Consider the following 16,912-nt stretch of genomic DNA (forward strand, 5'->3'; position numbering starts at 1 on the left):
ATAGAGAGAGAGAGAGAGAGAGAGAGAGAGAGAGAGAGAGAGAGAGAGAGAGAGAGACTATAGGTATCAGTTAGAGCAAATAACAGGTTATCATCACCACTCAGAGGTCACTGTGCGCTTTGTAACTGCAAAAAGTATTTCCTTAAGATGTATCATATAATTTGTCTTTGAAGAATCATCAGAATTTCAACAGATAGTGATAGAAGAAACAGGGAAGGGTATCAGGGCCATGGAAACAGGAACCTACACTAACCTCTGCCTCAGCTAGCTGCTTCCATAAGATAAAGTTTTAATTCAAGATAATAATATCAGAATTCTTCTCAACCCCTGCTTTCTATTCAAAGCTAGAGTATAAAGATCTGCTGTTAGAAGGAAAAAGGGTTGCAACCACATGGTTTCTGTAAAATTTGATGAAGGTCAAAAACACAGATACTAGATATTCAAAGATTTTGAGACCTGTTGTAGTGCAAATCTGTCTTCTAGTTATCCATTGTGGTAAATTCTATGAATAATGTTCAGGCTTTCACTATCTATGACAGCTCTCAGAAGATCCATCTAGACTGGGAACTGTTGTTCACCAAAGAGGAAATACGATTCCAGTGTTGATAATAGCTGCTTAAACTGTAGACACAATGTGAGGGTCCTCTCCGTACCCCATTCGTAACACATGTGTATAAACCAAAGTGAAATGTCCCTTATACATATTGAATATGAAGAATTCCTCATCAAGTAAAAATAAAATAAGAAGAATCATGTAGGATAAAAAGATACATTACATTTCTAATCTACAATGCCAACCTCATTAAGAGGTCTTAATCTTAAAGAGTGTAAGTATCTAGTTTAAAAGAACTACCTGTGTACCCAACACAATGGAAGAGAAATCTACAAGAGCAAGTCACAATGAAAATCTAGAGTCCCATGTATGGACTACCATTCAGCAACTATTCATAAGAATGCCATCTTGTCATTTGCAGTAAAGTGGGTAACTGGAAGATATTAACTCAAATAAGCCAGCACAGAGAAACAAGTACTGCACAGAATCTCATCTATTGAAGTAAAACATTCCACCTGGATGTGTGCCTGTGATTTATGATTCACAGGCAGGATTGGGGAAGGTAAATACAGGGGGGGATGTCTTTGAGCAGTGTGTGTTGAGGGCATCTGTAGAATTATGACACTAGAAATCAGTTATATAGAAAAGCTAATACATGTTAACTAAAACTTAATAAAAGACAATGACAAAAAGCAAGGCCACCAACAATCAGAAAAGCATTCAAAATGGGGAAGAAAATAAATCTTTCTCATATAACCACAACAGAAAATGTCAACATCAATATGTAGTAGTTAAAATGAAAACATTAAATCAGAGCTTACAAATTTTGATTTCAAAATGATTTCCCCAAACTCATTTTCCTTTGTGTCGTTTTTAACTTTTTGTGAGCATACAAAAGAACATGTCTCCCTGCCTATCTTAGTGTTCCATTGCTGTGAAGAGACACACCGTGACCATGGAAATTTTTATAAATAGCTACATTTAATTACACCTGGCTTACAATTTCAGAAGTTTAGTCCATTATCATGACAGTGTGTTTCATGACAGCATGCAAACAGACATGGTGCTGGAGAAATAACTCAGGGTTATACATCCAGATCCACAGGCAGCAGTATGAGAGAGATACTGGGCCTACCTTAGGCTTTTGAAACTCCAAAACCCACCGCCAGTGATGAATTTCTTCCAAAAGGCCCACCTCCTTAGCCTTTCAAATGGTGTCCCTTTCTGGTGACTAAACATTCAAATCTATTATCCTGGTTGTGGGGGGAGGCGACACTCTCATTCAAACTACTACACTGACCTTAATCATCAATATAATAACTTCAAGAATTCCATGAAGTAATGTATTTTGTTGTATGTCAGAAACTATATGAATGATATTGAAAATGGTAAAAATATGTCTTTAAATTTTAACTTTTTCTAAATAATATTTACTACTTAAAAGCAGGAAACTATGTCTTTGATCACAAAATCAGGTAAGACTACTATTAGATCATGATTATTATTGATACTACAGCTTATCTATGTTTCAAGAATTGAGTTATAAATAACTTAAAAATATGTATGTATATAATATGTAATACCATATAATCTATAGAACATATAATACAAACAGGCAAGATGACAGCACTTTGCAAATCAGCAGGTAAAGGATAAGTGAGTTTCTTTTATCTGTTATCGGTTTATCGTCTTTGTACAATTTAAATATTTCATCTTCTGTCCCTAAACAAAAGAGGTAGTGAGTAGATGGACTATTAAAGAAATTGGAGAGAGAAAGAGAATCATGTATCCTCACAGTAGGAATTACTATGGACTACACAAAGAAATCAGGAAAATTAACCCACCTTCCGACCTAGTAGTGCATCTAGGTGAACCAGAGAGAAATGAATGATATCAGGAAGGACTGAAAGAGCATTGCTCATTGGAAAAACAAAACAAAAACAAAAACGAAGAAACAATTCCCACCCTGTTGACACAAAGCCTTTGGTGCTTTTGAATAATCCATGTGTGAATCCTTTTTTTTAACCATAAATGATCTTAATTGCACATTTTATTTCATGAATCCTACTCTGAAGATAACTTCGGGAATATTTCACTTTAAAAAGAAACAAAGATATTTAAATTAGACGGAGGAAGTCTTTCATATTTCACACAAAACTACGGTGACAGAAAAAATAAATGAGACAATTAACGACACAAAATTGAGACTCAGAATATGCAATATATAAGTAATAGCGTCAAACAAAGAAAAATGACAGAAGTAAGGAAACAGATTTTTGAACATTAAAAATAAACTCTTCAGTGATAAAATACTAGCGTTCTGATTAATAAAATTAAAAAAATATTCAAAATGACTGTGAAAAATTTTACAAGTTGCAATTTTGATTTTTTAGTTTCTGGTGCAAGATGTAAGAGATTTGTAAGTCCCCCCGGAGGAAAGTAAAGGCATGAACTGGTAGGGTAGGATGCAAGAATGTTTCAGAGAGAAAATTGCTACAGTGAAGATCTGGAGGCAGAGCCAAGGAGTAGTTGGGATGAATGGATAGAGTTTAAAGTCAATGACCACAAGGGACATAAAACTAAATCTCTCTCTTTCTCTCTTGCAGAGTGATTGATAGCTACAACATATAATTGCTAGCCTGCTTGCATGCTCCAGAATGAAAAATCTCCAGGCATTCTATCAGCGTGGTTTCATCAAACTTGGCACACCACATTACTACCGAGATTTAAAAACAATAAAAGTTTATAACAAACTAAGAGTTCTTTAATCACACTCTCCCTTTTCTCTCTCCTTTTATTCATAATTCATTCACTTATTTACTTACCTTTTCAATAATGACTCTACATTCCCAACCTGAAACCTCAATCACAATTTATGGATTCTATACTTTAAATTTTCTGTCTTACTATTAATGATTAATATTAAGGAGGAAACAATACTTTGAGTAGGATTGCCACCAATACTTTACACCACTATTAGGTTAGTGTTCTTAGATACCTATAATTTATTTTTGTTGTAATTCATTTGTAATTTTGCCTATGTGTGCTATCTATTTCTCTGTGTGTATGAGTGTGTATGTGCTATGTGCACATAAGTGCAGGTACCACTGAGGCCAGAAGAGGATGCCAGAGCCCTTGGAACTGGTTTTATACCTAGTGCAGATGTTGGGACCTGAGCATAGAGTCCTCTGCCAGAAGAGCTAAACATGATACTCTAAAAAGGAAGAATTATATTTAATTTCTTAACTGATCTTTATTATATATCAAAACTATAAATGCACCTTACAATAGGCATTTCTGTCACTGATCGACTGAGAGTTTAGTTAAGTATTAAATATTTTCTATATATATTTCATATTTTATAAGTTATATATTATATGTATATGCAAATCTGTTTTTCTCATCATCTTTCTCTTCCAACTACTCCCAGGTACATGACCTCCTTACCCACCCAACTTTATATTCTTTCATTCTCTTTAAAAAAAAGGCCCACAAAGTCACAAAAAGGGGAAAAACTAGTTACTTTAAGGTTATGTAGAAACTGTAAATATATTCAAATATAATCAAGCATGAAAATTATTCCAACTGTATGGGTCATAAATTCTTAGAAAATATAAATATATCAAAGCAGACTGATTAGTTTAAAATACTGTATTTCTTTATATTTCAGGGGTATGATGATGGCTATGGTGGTGAATATGATGACCAGACCTATGAGGCTTATGATAATAGCTATGTGACACCAACACAAAGGTAAGGCAATGCTGGCATATCACATTTCCAGGTGTTATCTCTGCTCTAAGTTATAATATGCATGTGAATTATAGTTACATTATGTGAGGGTTTCAAGCAGTGGATTTAATCTCCATTACCTTCCTAAATTATCAAATTGCTTACTAGACCACAAGAGATAAAATATAGTAACTCCATAACTGCAAGCAGGGAAATAATAGTGTGTAACCTAAGGAAGGGTGATTATGATACCACTGAACTCATTAGAGAATCTTATACTTAACTAAGCACCACTGTGTATTGAAACTATTTTAATGAACTTGTAATTTAATTAACAAAGCGGACAGCTTGCTTGATGTGACTTTTTTTTACAAATCTATAATTTTTGTTTATAAAGCAAATCACAAGAAAATGTTATTAATAAACTGAAAATAGGCAATTGCAAAAGTATCTCCTGAAACAAAAGATATTCCTCTTTCTCATCAAAATCTGCCAATTGTTGAAGATCTCTTTACATTGATCTAGAATTTGTAATGTTGATAGATTTATACTACTTGAAAGTCAGATTTAGTAAGATATTGCTTACAACTGATAATTTTTACCCATTTAGAACTCCCCTTGTAAGAGGCTCACAAATGTCAGCTATGGTATAACAAGCTCCATAAATAACATATGTGTAGAGAATTCCATCAGCCTCAAAGTTTCTCTTCGTAATTATATTTGTTATCATCCACTTGTCTCTTTTCCTTAACACCCTATGGAACCCACAATTTGGTTTAATTGCTATACACTTGCCCTTTCTACAATGTCATATAAAGAAAGAACAACCATTTTTCTTTCTTTTTAAAAATTTTTATTAAATTATTTTATTTATTTATATTCCAAATGTTGCCCCCTTTCCCTGTTCCCCCTCCCAGAGTTATTCACCCCACCTCCACTCCCCTTTGCCTCTGAGGGTTCTCCCCCACCTACCCATCTCCTTTACCCATCCACCCGCCAACCTCCCCTCATGCAACAACTCCCATCTCACACCCCACCAGCATCCCTCATCCCTGGAACATCAAGTCTCTACAGGATTAGGTGCATCCTCTCCAACTGAGGCCAGATAAGGCTACATATGTGCCAGGGGCCACGGACCATGTATGCTCTTTGGTTGGTGGCTTAGTCTCTGGGAGCTATGAAAGGTCCACTTTAGTTGATACTGTAGTTTACCTTTTTTCTTTTTTAACTTATTATTAATGAGATTTGTTGTGGCATTCCCATCAATGTGTTTTTCATGTCAACTTATGGTTCTTCTTCCTTCTTTCCTTTTGCTTCCTCTGTTTCTGGTCCATTTCCATGGCCCCAATAGACCCTCTTACACTTTCAAGGCCTTTTGTTGTTATTTCAGTTTCTGCATGTATCAGAATATAAGTACTGTTTGTCTCTGACTCTGTCATGTTTCACTAGGTATGATAATCTCCATTTTCATTCATTTCCATGCATATGGCAGGATTTCATCCTTTGGAGTAAAAAAAAAAAACTCTGATGTATAAGTATACATATAGACTTTTTTTCACCCATTTTCCTAGTTATGGATACTATTCATATGATGAAATACCATCACCCAAAGCAAGTTTGAGAGGAAGGGGTTTATTTGGCTTACACTTCCACATCACAGTCCATTACTGAAGAAAGACAGGACAGGAACTCAAGTAAGGCTGGAACATGGAGGCAGGAGCTGGTGTAGAGGCCATGGAGTGGATTAAGTAAGCTGCTTACTGGCTTACTCTCCCTGGCTTGTTCAAGACGCTTTGTTCCAAAACCCAAGACCACTGACTTAGAGTTGTTCTCACCCACAACTTACTGGGCTCTCTCCCATCAATCACCAATTTAAAAAAAATGTCTTGCTGGCTCTTGTTATGGAAGTATTTTTCAGTCGAGGTTCTCTCTTTACAGATGACTTTAGCTTGTGTCAAGTTGACATAAAACTATCACGCACACCCATCTTCTGTAGATGTGCATGTAGGCAGAGCCATCACTTAATGATTGTAAATAAAACCTACCCAGAGTCAACATGAGCAGTCAGGTATCACTTTCACACGTTGATTTTATTTGCTTTGTAGATGGACTCAGGTGGTAGGGTATGTCTAAATACGTGGAGGTTGTGGTTTTAGATGCTGAGGATTTGGTACTCAGTTTTCTGAAATATATTTAATTCCTACCCAATCTGCATGGATGCCCTTTGCTCTACAACTTTGCTAGGATGTATTGTTTTTGTTTTTGTTTCCTTGGATAATTTTCATTTTCACTGGTACAAAATGGACTTTTAATACAATACTGATTGTCATTTCCCAGATGGCTAAGACTCTGGAGTATTATTTTTCTTATATTTATGGACCATTTGTGTTTCTTCCTCTTTTTTGAGAAGTATTTATTAAAATCATTTATGCATTTGTACCGTTTTCTTAGATTATTTATATTATTTTGAACTCTTGATCTCATCTGAATATTGGTTATCTAGCAAAAGAATAGCTGGCAAATATTCTTCTATGCTGTAGGTTGTCTTTTTCACTCTTAGGAACATATTCTTATGTAATAATGTTTTTATTTGACAGAATTTTGTTTGGCATTAAATAACTTTTATTCTGTTAAGATTAGAGTTGTACTTCAAAACTTATTGCCTGTGCTGGGATCATGCAGCAAATATCTGTGCTTTCTTCTGGGGTTGTTAGTTTCAAATCTTACGATAATAACCTTTGTCTTAGTGATTCTATTGCTATGAAGAGACACCATGATTATGATAACTCATATAAAGAAAAACATTTAACTGTGGCTGGCTTATAGTTTCAGAGGTATAGTTCTTTGTCATCATGGCAGAAAGAAAACTGACATGGTAGTGGAGAAGGAGCTAAGAGTTCTACATCTTGATCCAAAGGCAGCATGAGAGTGCCATATTAGGCCTATATTGAGAATAGGGAGACCTCAAAGCCTACCTCTACAGTAACATTCTTCCTCCAACAAGGACACGCCTACTCCAATGAAGCCACACCTCCTAATTGTGCTACTACCTATGGCCTAAACATTGATACACATGAGTCTATGGGGGCATTCCTACTCAAACCATCATATCTTTAAAATATTTTGAGTTTATTTGTAAGCAGGTTAGGAAATACAGATCTAGTTTCTAGTTTCTCCATGGGTTTCTCTAATTTTTCTAATTTTACTTCTGTATGTGGTATTCTTTCTTCAGTGTATTACATATTTCCAGTACCCTTGTTGAGACTAGAAGTATTAAAGATATGCTGAGGTCTATCTATCTATAGATCCCATGTTCCCTATTTTTTTTCTGATATATATTTGTGGTTCTTTTTTTTTTTTGGATGATTTATTTATTTACATTTCCTATGTTGTCCCCTTACCCCATCCCCACCCCCTCGGAACCCCCAATCCCCTCGCCCCTCCTCCTTCTTCTCTGTGGATGTAACCTCTATCTACCCCCCCCACTCCCACCTCCCCAGCCTCAAAATTCCCACCCTCTATCAGATGAAGGATTGGTAAAGATCTTTTCCCAATTTGTTGGTTGTCATTTTGTCCTATTGACAGTGTCCTTTGCCTTACAGAAACTTTGCAATTTTATGAAGTCCCATTTGTCAATTCTCGATCTTAGAGCATATGCCATTGGAGTTCTGTTCAGGAACTTTTCCCCTGTGCCCAAGTATTCGAGGCTTTTCCCCACCTTCTCTTCTATTAGTTTCAGTGTATCTGGTTTTATGTATAGGTCCTTTATCCACTTAGACTTGAGCTTTGTTCAAGGGGATAAGAATGGATCAATTTTCATTCTTCTACATGTTGTCTTCCAGTTGAACCAGCACCATTTGTTGAAAATGCTGTCCTTTTTCCACTGGACAGTTTTAGCTCCTTTGTCAAAGATCAAGTGACCATAAGTGTGTGGGTTCATTTCTAGGTCTTCAATTCTATTCCATTGATCTTCCTGCCTGTCTCTGTACCAATACCAGGTAGTTTTTATCACTATTGCTCTGTAGTACAGCTTGAGGTCAGGGATGGTGATTCCTCCAGAAGTTCTTTTATTGTTGAGAATAGTTTTCGCTATCCTGGGCAGTCATCAAAAGCCTCCCCACTAAAAAAAGCCCAGGACCAGATGGTTTTAGTGCTGAATTCTATCAGACCTTCAAGGAAGACCTAATACCAATTCTCTTCAAACTATTCCACAAAATAGACAGAAGGAACACTACCCAATTCGTTCTATGAAGCTACAATTACACTCATACCCAAACCCCACAAGGACCCGACAAAGAAAGAGAACTTCAGACCAATCTCCCTTATGAACATCGATGCAAAAATACTCAATAAAATTCTAGCAAACCGAATCCAAGACCACATCAAAACAATCATCCATCATGATCAAGTAGGTTTTATCCCAGGAATGCAGGGATGGTTCAATATTCGGAAATCCATCAATGTAATCCACTATATAAACAAACTTAAAGAAAAAAACCACATGATCATCTCACTAGATGCTGAGAAAGCATTTGACAAAATTCAACATCCCTTCATGATAAACGTCTTGGAAAGATCAGGAATTCAAGGCCCCTACCTAAACATAGTAAAAGCAATTTACAGCAAACCAGTAGCCAACATCAAGCTAAATGGAGAGAAACTTGAAGCAATCCCACTAAGATCAGGGACTAGACAAGGTTGCCCACTCTCCCCCTACCTATTCAATATAGTACTGGAAGTCTTAGCCAGAGCAATTAGACAACAAAAAGAAGTCAAAGGGATACAAATAGGAAAGGAAGAAGTCAAAATATCGCTATTTGCAGATGATATGATAGTATACTTAAGTGACCCCCAAACTTCCACCAGAGAACTCCTAAACCTGATAAACAACTTCAGCAAAGTGGCTGGTTATAAAATCAACTCAAACAAATCAGTAGCCTTCCTCTACATGAAAGATAAACAGACTGAAAAAGAAATTAGGGAAATGACACCCTTCACAATAGTTGCAAATAATATAAAATACCTTGGTGTGAATCTAACCAAGCAAGTGAAAGACCTGTATGACAAGAACTTCAAGTCTCTGAAGAAAGAAATTGAAGAAGATCTCAGAAGATGGAAAGATCTCCCATGCTCATGGATTGGCAGGATTAATATAATAAAAATGGCCATCTTGCCAAAAGCAATCTACAGATTCAATGCAATCCCCATTAAAATCCCAACTCAATTCTTCACAGAGTTAGAAAAGGAAATTCTCAAATTCATGTTCCCTATTTTTAAGGGCTTATCAGAATGACCAAAATATCTGAGCCTACTTCTGTCTCCTAGCCCAAAGTCATTTTCATGTCTGAAGCCTACTTTTTAATCTAGCCTAAGATTTAGATTCCTGTCTAAAATTACTTCTCATTCTAGCCTAACGTGAGATTCCTGCCTGAAATCTACTTGTCCTTAGTCAATGTCAGATTCCTGCCAAGTATCACATTTCCTTGTCCTTGGCCAATGTCAGATTTCTGCCAAGCAGCTCCCAAAGCTCTCCACATCTCCCACTTTTTTTATTTCACAAACAAGACCGACCCTGCCTTAGGTCATTCTGACAAGAATGTCTTCCTTACCCATAGTAGAATATGCATTATCAATTGCAATGTACTTATGTCTTAGGTTGGTAAGGCTATGTACAGAATCTTACCCATCCTTGGCTTGCCAGCCTGTTAAATTAATAGTTCTGTCTGGGGGTCCATTTTCAGTTTCAAATCATATACTTTGGCTGACAACATGTTGATGTTGTTAAAGACAAGTTTTTAATGTAATGAGCAGGAATGAAAGTATTCACAGGTCAAAAGTGCTAGCATGATCAAGCTATATATGCCATTCTTGAAGCTTGACCAAAATAGAAAAACTGACCTCAAGCCATGCATAATTTTATCAGCATAATTTGCAGCATCAATGCTCAGCAGAAGAGCACTTTTAAAATTCATTTTTATTATGTTTACTTCTTGCTTATTTCTCCGTCATTCCAGATCCACCCTTATTCCCAAACCTCTCCCAAATTTATATCTTCTTTTTATTTACTTGTTTTTTTTATAATCCAGTGACTCCACAGTGTATGTTCTTATATTCATAGGTGTAGAGTGCTACAATTCACTGGAATGTAATCTGCCTACTATCAAATTTAGTAATTGCTCAGTCCTAGAGGTCTATAAGTTTCTCAACAATAGGTTCTAGGCCAGATTTACAGTAGTACTAATTGTGTGTTGCCTCCTATGTAGATGGCCTAGAGCTAATCAGAAAGTGGTTGTTTATCCCTTTAACATTCATGCTACTATTGAACTCATGGGCATATGCTGCCTTGTTGCTTATTATTCCTGCTAACATTATACACATCAGGGTCTAACTATTGATAACCATTCTCTATGGCAGCCTAAATAGCACCTTCCAGTGCTATGAAAACTAGAGAGCAAGGAGAAAGATGTCTGGTTGTTACCTTTATTTCTTCTTATCTTATGACCAAAGTATGTGGTGTCTTCAGGAACATAGTCACTCCACTCAGTTATGATGAAAAATCATAATAAATGGTCCAAATAATAGCATGAATTGTTTCAGAGAACTTCAAGATACTCTTAACAGTTTGAGGGGAGGTAACCCAAATCCATTGTTGAGCTTCTCTTTTTCATAAAGCACTGACTTAAATTGGGATTGTTTATGCCTATATAAGTCCTTTTACTAATTAAAGTAATGAAAACAGGTACTAAAATTAAGAATGGTAATTCTAATCTTATAAATAGTAATAATGATAAATTTCTGTTTTGTCAAATATTGTTCAATCATCATTACTAATACAAACTCTTGCATGAGAATTTATACATAATACAGTCATGCTGGCCTACATAATATGTACCAAACCACCCAGGGCTACATAATAAGAGAGAGAAAGAAGAGATGAGAAACAGAGATATAGAAACAAAGAGACAGAGCAAGAGGACACTTTTGTTAAAGATATTTTCAACAAATTTGCATAAATACATCAAGGTAAGAACTATTATTTAATAAAAAAGTTATGTAGATTATAGTTAGCATAATCTCAGTATGTACTAGAGATGAACAGATGAACATTGAAGAGTTTATTGCCCAATGTATTAAATAGCTAGCATTATATTCTTTCTATTAGAACATCAATATGAAAAAAAGGTATGCTTAGCAACAGAAATTCAGTTGAGTAAGAATGTCATCTGACAGCATCCTTGACCTATAGGAAAGATACCTATGCCCTGCTATAACTGCCTCTGTTGTGTAGCCCCAATACATTTTGAGCTCAATCAGAATGGCTCAAGATGTACCAGCTCAGTGATAGACTGACAGTGTGGTTTGAAGAAGGTCCCAGAATGCATCCCAGCATCTCAAAGCCTGGTTAAGTAAGTACTTCCTAAGTGAAAGTGGATACATGACAGTACAGGAAGGACAATGCTTAATTTTTAAATGATAATAAAATATTTGCTGCTAATGATTTCTCTGATGATCCATTTGCAATAAAAAGGTCCTGCTAATTAAGTATAAAATGACATTCATTTTCTCAAGAGTTAGTTCAGATTTTTTTCTAAGACATGACTCCTTAATTGAACTTTTAGTGTAAGACTTTCCTTAAAATTTATTTTAAGCCTTATTTTATGAAAGAAAATGTTACAAATAAAAGACATGAAATTAACCAGACCCAAAGACTGTGAAACTCAGTGGCCTTCCGTACTGTCAGAGCAGCTAATCAATATGGAAGGAATGGAATTCCACAATGGCTTTTATAATTATTGAATATATTTTATGCATTACCAAAACCAAAAAAAGATAGATTTAGAATTAGAAAACAAATGATATAAGACTTGAAATAAAGGAGAAAAAGAAATAAAGTAAAAAGAAATATATGAAAACATGACTCCAACATGTATAAACAATTTGAATATTTATGGTAGATAATACAAATCATATTTGTTTCGCTAAAGTCAAAATCAGAAGAAATACTAACATTGAATTCTGGAATTTAAATAGGAGATGTATAGTCTGTCAGAAATAAAAGACACACCTTTGGATGGCTAGTCAGCACATAAATATAGAGTTATAAGAATCATGAAACAGAAGCCATGTGCTTGCTACCTTACCAGAACCATTGTATTATCCTCAGCATAAATTCCAGGGGCGTTCACAAGGTAACAGCTGTAAAGGTTCACTGGAGTTCAATAGATGGAACAGCATAATTAGCCCCTTGTTGTTTTATAGGGCACCATGAATTCTGAAACTTTTCAAATGTATCAGAAAAGGTTCTGTACCAAACTATGCTCAGGAGACAGCTTAACTGAATGGCATTAATGACTGCTGAGCATAACGGTCTAAGGATCTCCAACCATCCTTTTTCCTTTGATCTCTGTCTAGGAGTAAAAGTGAATGAATAGATCTCAGAGTTATTATGCAATCTCCAAAGAACAGAAATTCAGCTGCTGTTTCCACGGTAATTTGTCTTGGAGAAGTCTTTGGTTTAAACCCAGTTATGCTCCAAGTTTAACACCTTTAATTGGATCAAACAATCTTTTTTGCTGTTTGTCGCATTTTTATCTACCCCTTGAGACATTAACATTTTCAGAGATCACCCTTCTAAAAAATCATTACATAATTTTGAGAATTTATTCTGCTACCATTTTTCAATATAAAAAAATCTATATCAGAACAAGTAATAGATATGGAAATATAAGTTTCATTTATTTAGATATAAATGCTCTTGTTGCAAATGAAAATTTAAAAAAATCATGTCTGAAGTTTTGATTTACATGTGAAACACTAAGATTTTATAATTTCTTAGTGTAAAAGATTCATTCACTTGAATGCCTACGATGGTCACCATATACAATGTGTGCACTTCAGGGTGGATGAGACACTTAAGGTACTTCTAGAGAGGTTTATATAGTATGGGGACTATTTTCACTGGCAGAAACCTCAGGAAAGAGTTCAGTCCTCTGAGAGGTCAGAACTCTGGTGAGTGAGTTGTTCTGCCACTCTAAAAGGAAATTAAAGGGAGATAGAAAACTCTATAGGTGAAGCTACGAGAAACAAATTGACAGTCTCACTTTGGAGTAAGAAGGAAGAATAAAGAACTGGTAGATACTGAAGCACCACTGACTTCCCCACAGTCTCTTTATGGTTCCCATCACCTTGACACTTTAGGAAGGAGGAGATGGAACAGCCACTAGTCATCCTCCCAAAAGAATTGAGACTAGAATTAAGGGCCTTGAGAAGGCTGGTTGGAGAAGACCTATCACAACATCCAAAATTTGTAGCATACTTACAATAACAAAGAATAGTAATGGTCCATGTCAGCTGTCTGAAGGTTATAACAATGGCATGAAATTTCAATGAAAACAGTCAGTTATGTATTGATGTTCTAAATCATTTTATTTTTGCATTTTTGAAGACATTCACTTGTTCTTTGAAAGGTACAGTGAACATATGAAATGCCTAGTGGATGGGTAATCACGTTCCGAGACCAACTTTTAAAAGTCCTCTGCACCTCAATATTCATGGCACTGAAGTTGGGAGCTGCCATGTTCTTGCTCAGAGTCTGCTTGCCATTGGCATTTCATCAGAGCTAATGAAGCGACAGCTCCGTGCTCATGTTAGGAGTGTTTATCTACCACACTGCAGTATGTAAAAAAAAAAGCATTGGTTTTCAATGGTAGTTAATTCCAACAGTAAATTCAAACCTATATGTGTTACAGCTACAGACTTAGACATAAAGTCTGATAAAGACTGCCTGGACCTTTGAACTAGATCATAAATTTAACACATTTCCAATACAAGCCTGAACAAAACAGAAGGGACATGCATGTAAGAATGCAGGACTTTGCCTTCGGGCTTTAAAAAAACTCCAACTGAGGAATTCTTCTAAACCTGAGAAAAATCAAATTATTTAATTATTTTTTTCAGGCTGTGAGTTTAAGGTGAGCATCTCATTAGATGTTAAGTTTATGGAAATCCTTCTAATAAAAGCATAAGAGTGTAAAACTCACTGTACTTTAAGAAGTGTTATTGTCATTATATTAGGTAAATAAAAGCTTGTCCTGTTCTTTTAAGTGTCACCTCTACTTTGTAATTCAATTCTCTTGACTGGAATCCATGATACTATTGAATTTACAGGATTATTGAATTTGAGACATTTTTTCTACAGCTATTACACAAATCAGTTGTATATTCATGCTATCTAAAAATTTCTGCATGAAGAAAATCTATATTTCACATTTTTTGAATGAAACTCAGTTTCTTGATGAACTTGTTTCCTTTTGAATCTTTTTTTAAGATATAGACCATAGATACAGATATAAATATAAAGGAAATAATGAATTTTTCCAAACCTGTCACTATGTGTTTTTGGTAACCATTTTTCATTTACTTAAACTTAGTTTTTATGAAAACTAGACTGCTTGCAAAAATAACCCGTCAACATCACTTTAATAGGAGCAGTTAGGAACTATGTTGTCCTTAGTCACATGAAGGATCAGTCTTCCACAGAAACTAGATGTCCCAGTTTTAGTAAAACCTGTTCTCTTTTCTATGGAGATAAAGAGATCTCACTGGGTTAATTTAGAAGTAGAAACACACATCAGCAGGAAACTTGAGAGTGATGGGTAAACCACACACACTCAGAGCTCCAGAAATTAATAGTACTAAATAAGCAGAAACTCTCAGAAACCTAATGTGTTGCAAAGGATGCAGTGTGATGGTCAGGTGAAGTGAAAACCTTGTTTAAGTGGTAGGTGAAGAAGCTTGGCATTACCAAAAAAAAAAAAAAATCAATAAATAGAAAGAAAGAAACCTATTTAACGTGTAGTGAGATGGCCTGTGGAAGACGTCAGGAATGTCACTGAATATATGATTGTCAAAATATAAAATGAAGAGTGGCAAATACTGTGAATGAACTTCAACCACCCTTTGTTCAAACATAGGATGCTACAGCCATGTGGACCTTATGATGATGAATGAAGGTGGCCAAGGGTTCTAGTCTTTAATTGGCCTTTCTGAACAAAAGCAGAAATCTGGGCTTTTAACCACTGTTTCTACAATGCAAACCACTTGATAAGTAGTGACATAAAACAAAAATATAGATTTTGTACCTTAGGAATTTCATCAAGATACAGCCACAGCTTCCCTCTGTCCCACTGTGTCTGGACTCTCATCTAGGAGGGCACAGAGGCCAAGAGTCTCAGTGATGGAACAATAAGGTTGTCTGGAGATTGCCTCTGATTAAATATTTCTTCAGTACCAGAAATGAAGCTATTCTGTAGAGTGCTCATTGTAAGCCTTTTGTGTTGCCCAGGTTTTTTCACAGTGTGGCTGCTCACTGGGCCAGATGGGTATCTCAAACCACAAGCAGAAGATACATTTCCTTTTGTGATGTAGCCTTATCCCCTTAATTACATGAGAATTACGGTCAATCCAGATTCAACAGCGGTGACATTAGACATCACTGGTAGATTGATGGCTGTCATGCCTCAAGGATAGAAAATATAGTAGCCATGTTTTGAAAACATAGCTTGGTACATCAGTTATTCAATAACAAAATAGTATATTTAGATGCTAGCAATATGTTGAAAGACTTTGTCCAACAAGTAAACACTTTGTGAATTAAACTAAATGTGTCTGCAACTTATTATGTCCAATATTTTCTAAATTCTGCTGTACACAAAAAGTGAATGTGAACATTCGGAAACTGATGTTCTGCTGGGATTTTACTGTCAGATAAAACTAAGCCAGGAAAAAGACAAAGAACTTGGCGTGTAATTTATTCCTGAAGAACCACATGCGCTTCCAGAGTATCCAATCATAAAGTACTTAGGACTGAAAAGAGTATTCCTTGAAATGATAGAAAAGGCTCAACACACTATCAAGGACTAAGAAAGCATTTGGCAGAGTTCTAGATTTTCATGAAACCTAAAGCCCCCATCTCCAAGCTTATCTGTTATTTGGGGATAAAATTATGAATGAAGAATGAAAAAATTGTAAGAGTCAGAGGTAAATAAATACTACTGCAAACTGTGTCTTCTGGGTATGATGGAATTGTTCTCATGACATCATACCAACTATGGCTACTTGCACAAGACCTGTATAAATGAAGTCAGATGATGTTTTAGCATGAATAGTGTGACAGGCTCAGAAACTCAGACCCCCTTCATGAGAGCTGTTGGATAAAATGGCTGCTGGGTGAGGGAGACTCAATGTTCCTCAGGAGTCTGGTCCATGGCATATTGTCAGTGCTCCAGTGGATGGTCCTACACTTCTGCATATAGTGGCAGCACTCTGTGAGTTATAAAGAAGACATAAAGTTAGGAATTAGGGATGCCGAAGGGAAATGAGGGATAAGTGAGAGAGAGAGAGACTAGATAGTAGATGTGATCAAATTGCATTGCATACACATTATACAATTCTCAAAAATAAATAAAATTAAATTTAAAAATGTTTTGCTATAAACTGACACAATCCATTAAAGCACAACATATTCTTTTTTGTTATGATTTTGAAATCACAAAAGTAAATCTACCATATGATCAATTTTACTACTCCATAGCATATGCCCAGGGGATTCAACATATTTATCTACAG

The 16,912-nt window shown here is 35.6% G+C and overlaps 1 protein-coding gene across 1 annotated transcript in view; it reads left to right on the forward strand.

The window, feature by feature from the left end:
- The window catches only part of Khdrbs2 (KH RNA binding domain containing, signal transduction associated 2), a 228,249-nt gene that overhangs the window by 185,176 nt on the left and 26,161 nt on the right, over positions 1-16,912 (forward strand). The window contains exon 5 of the mRNA XM_028775373.1: positions 4,224-4,306. Coding sequence (XP_028631206.1) covers positions 4,224-4,306 — 83 coding nt within the window. The remainder of the gene's footprint in view (positions 1-4,223; positions 4,307-16,912) is intronic.

This window comes from Grammomys surdaster, unplaced genomic scaffold (genome assembly GCF_004785775.1).
Source record: "Grammomys surdaster isolate TR1022 unplaced genomic scaffold, NIH_TR_1.0 255, whole genome shotgun sequence".
NCBI lineage: Eukaryota > Metazoa > Chordata > Mammalia > Rodentia > Muridae > Grammomys > Grammomys surdaster.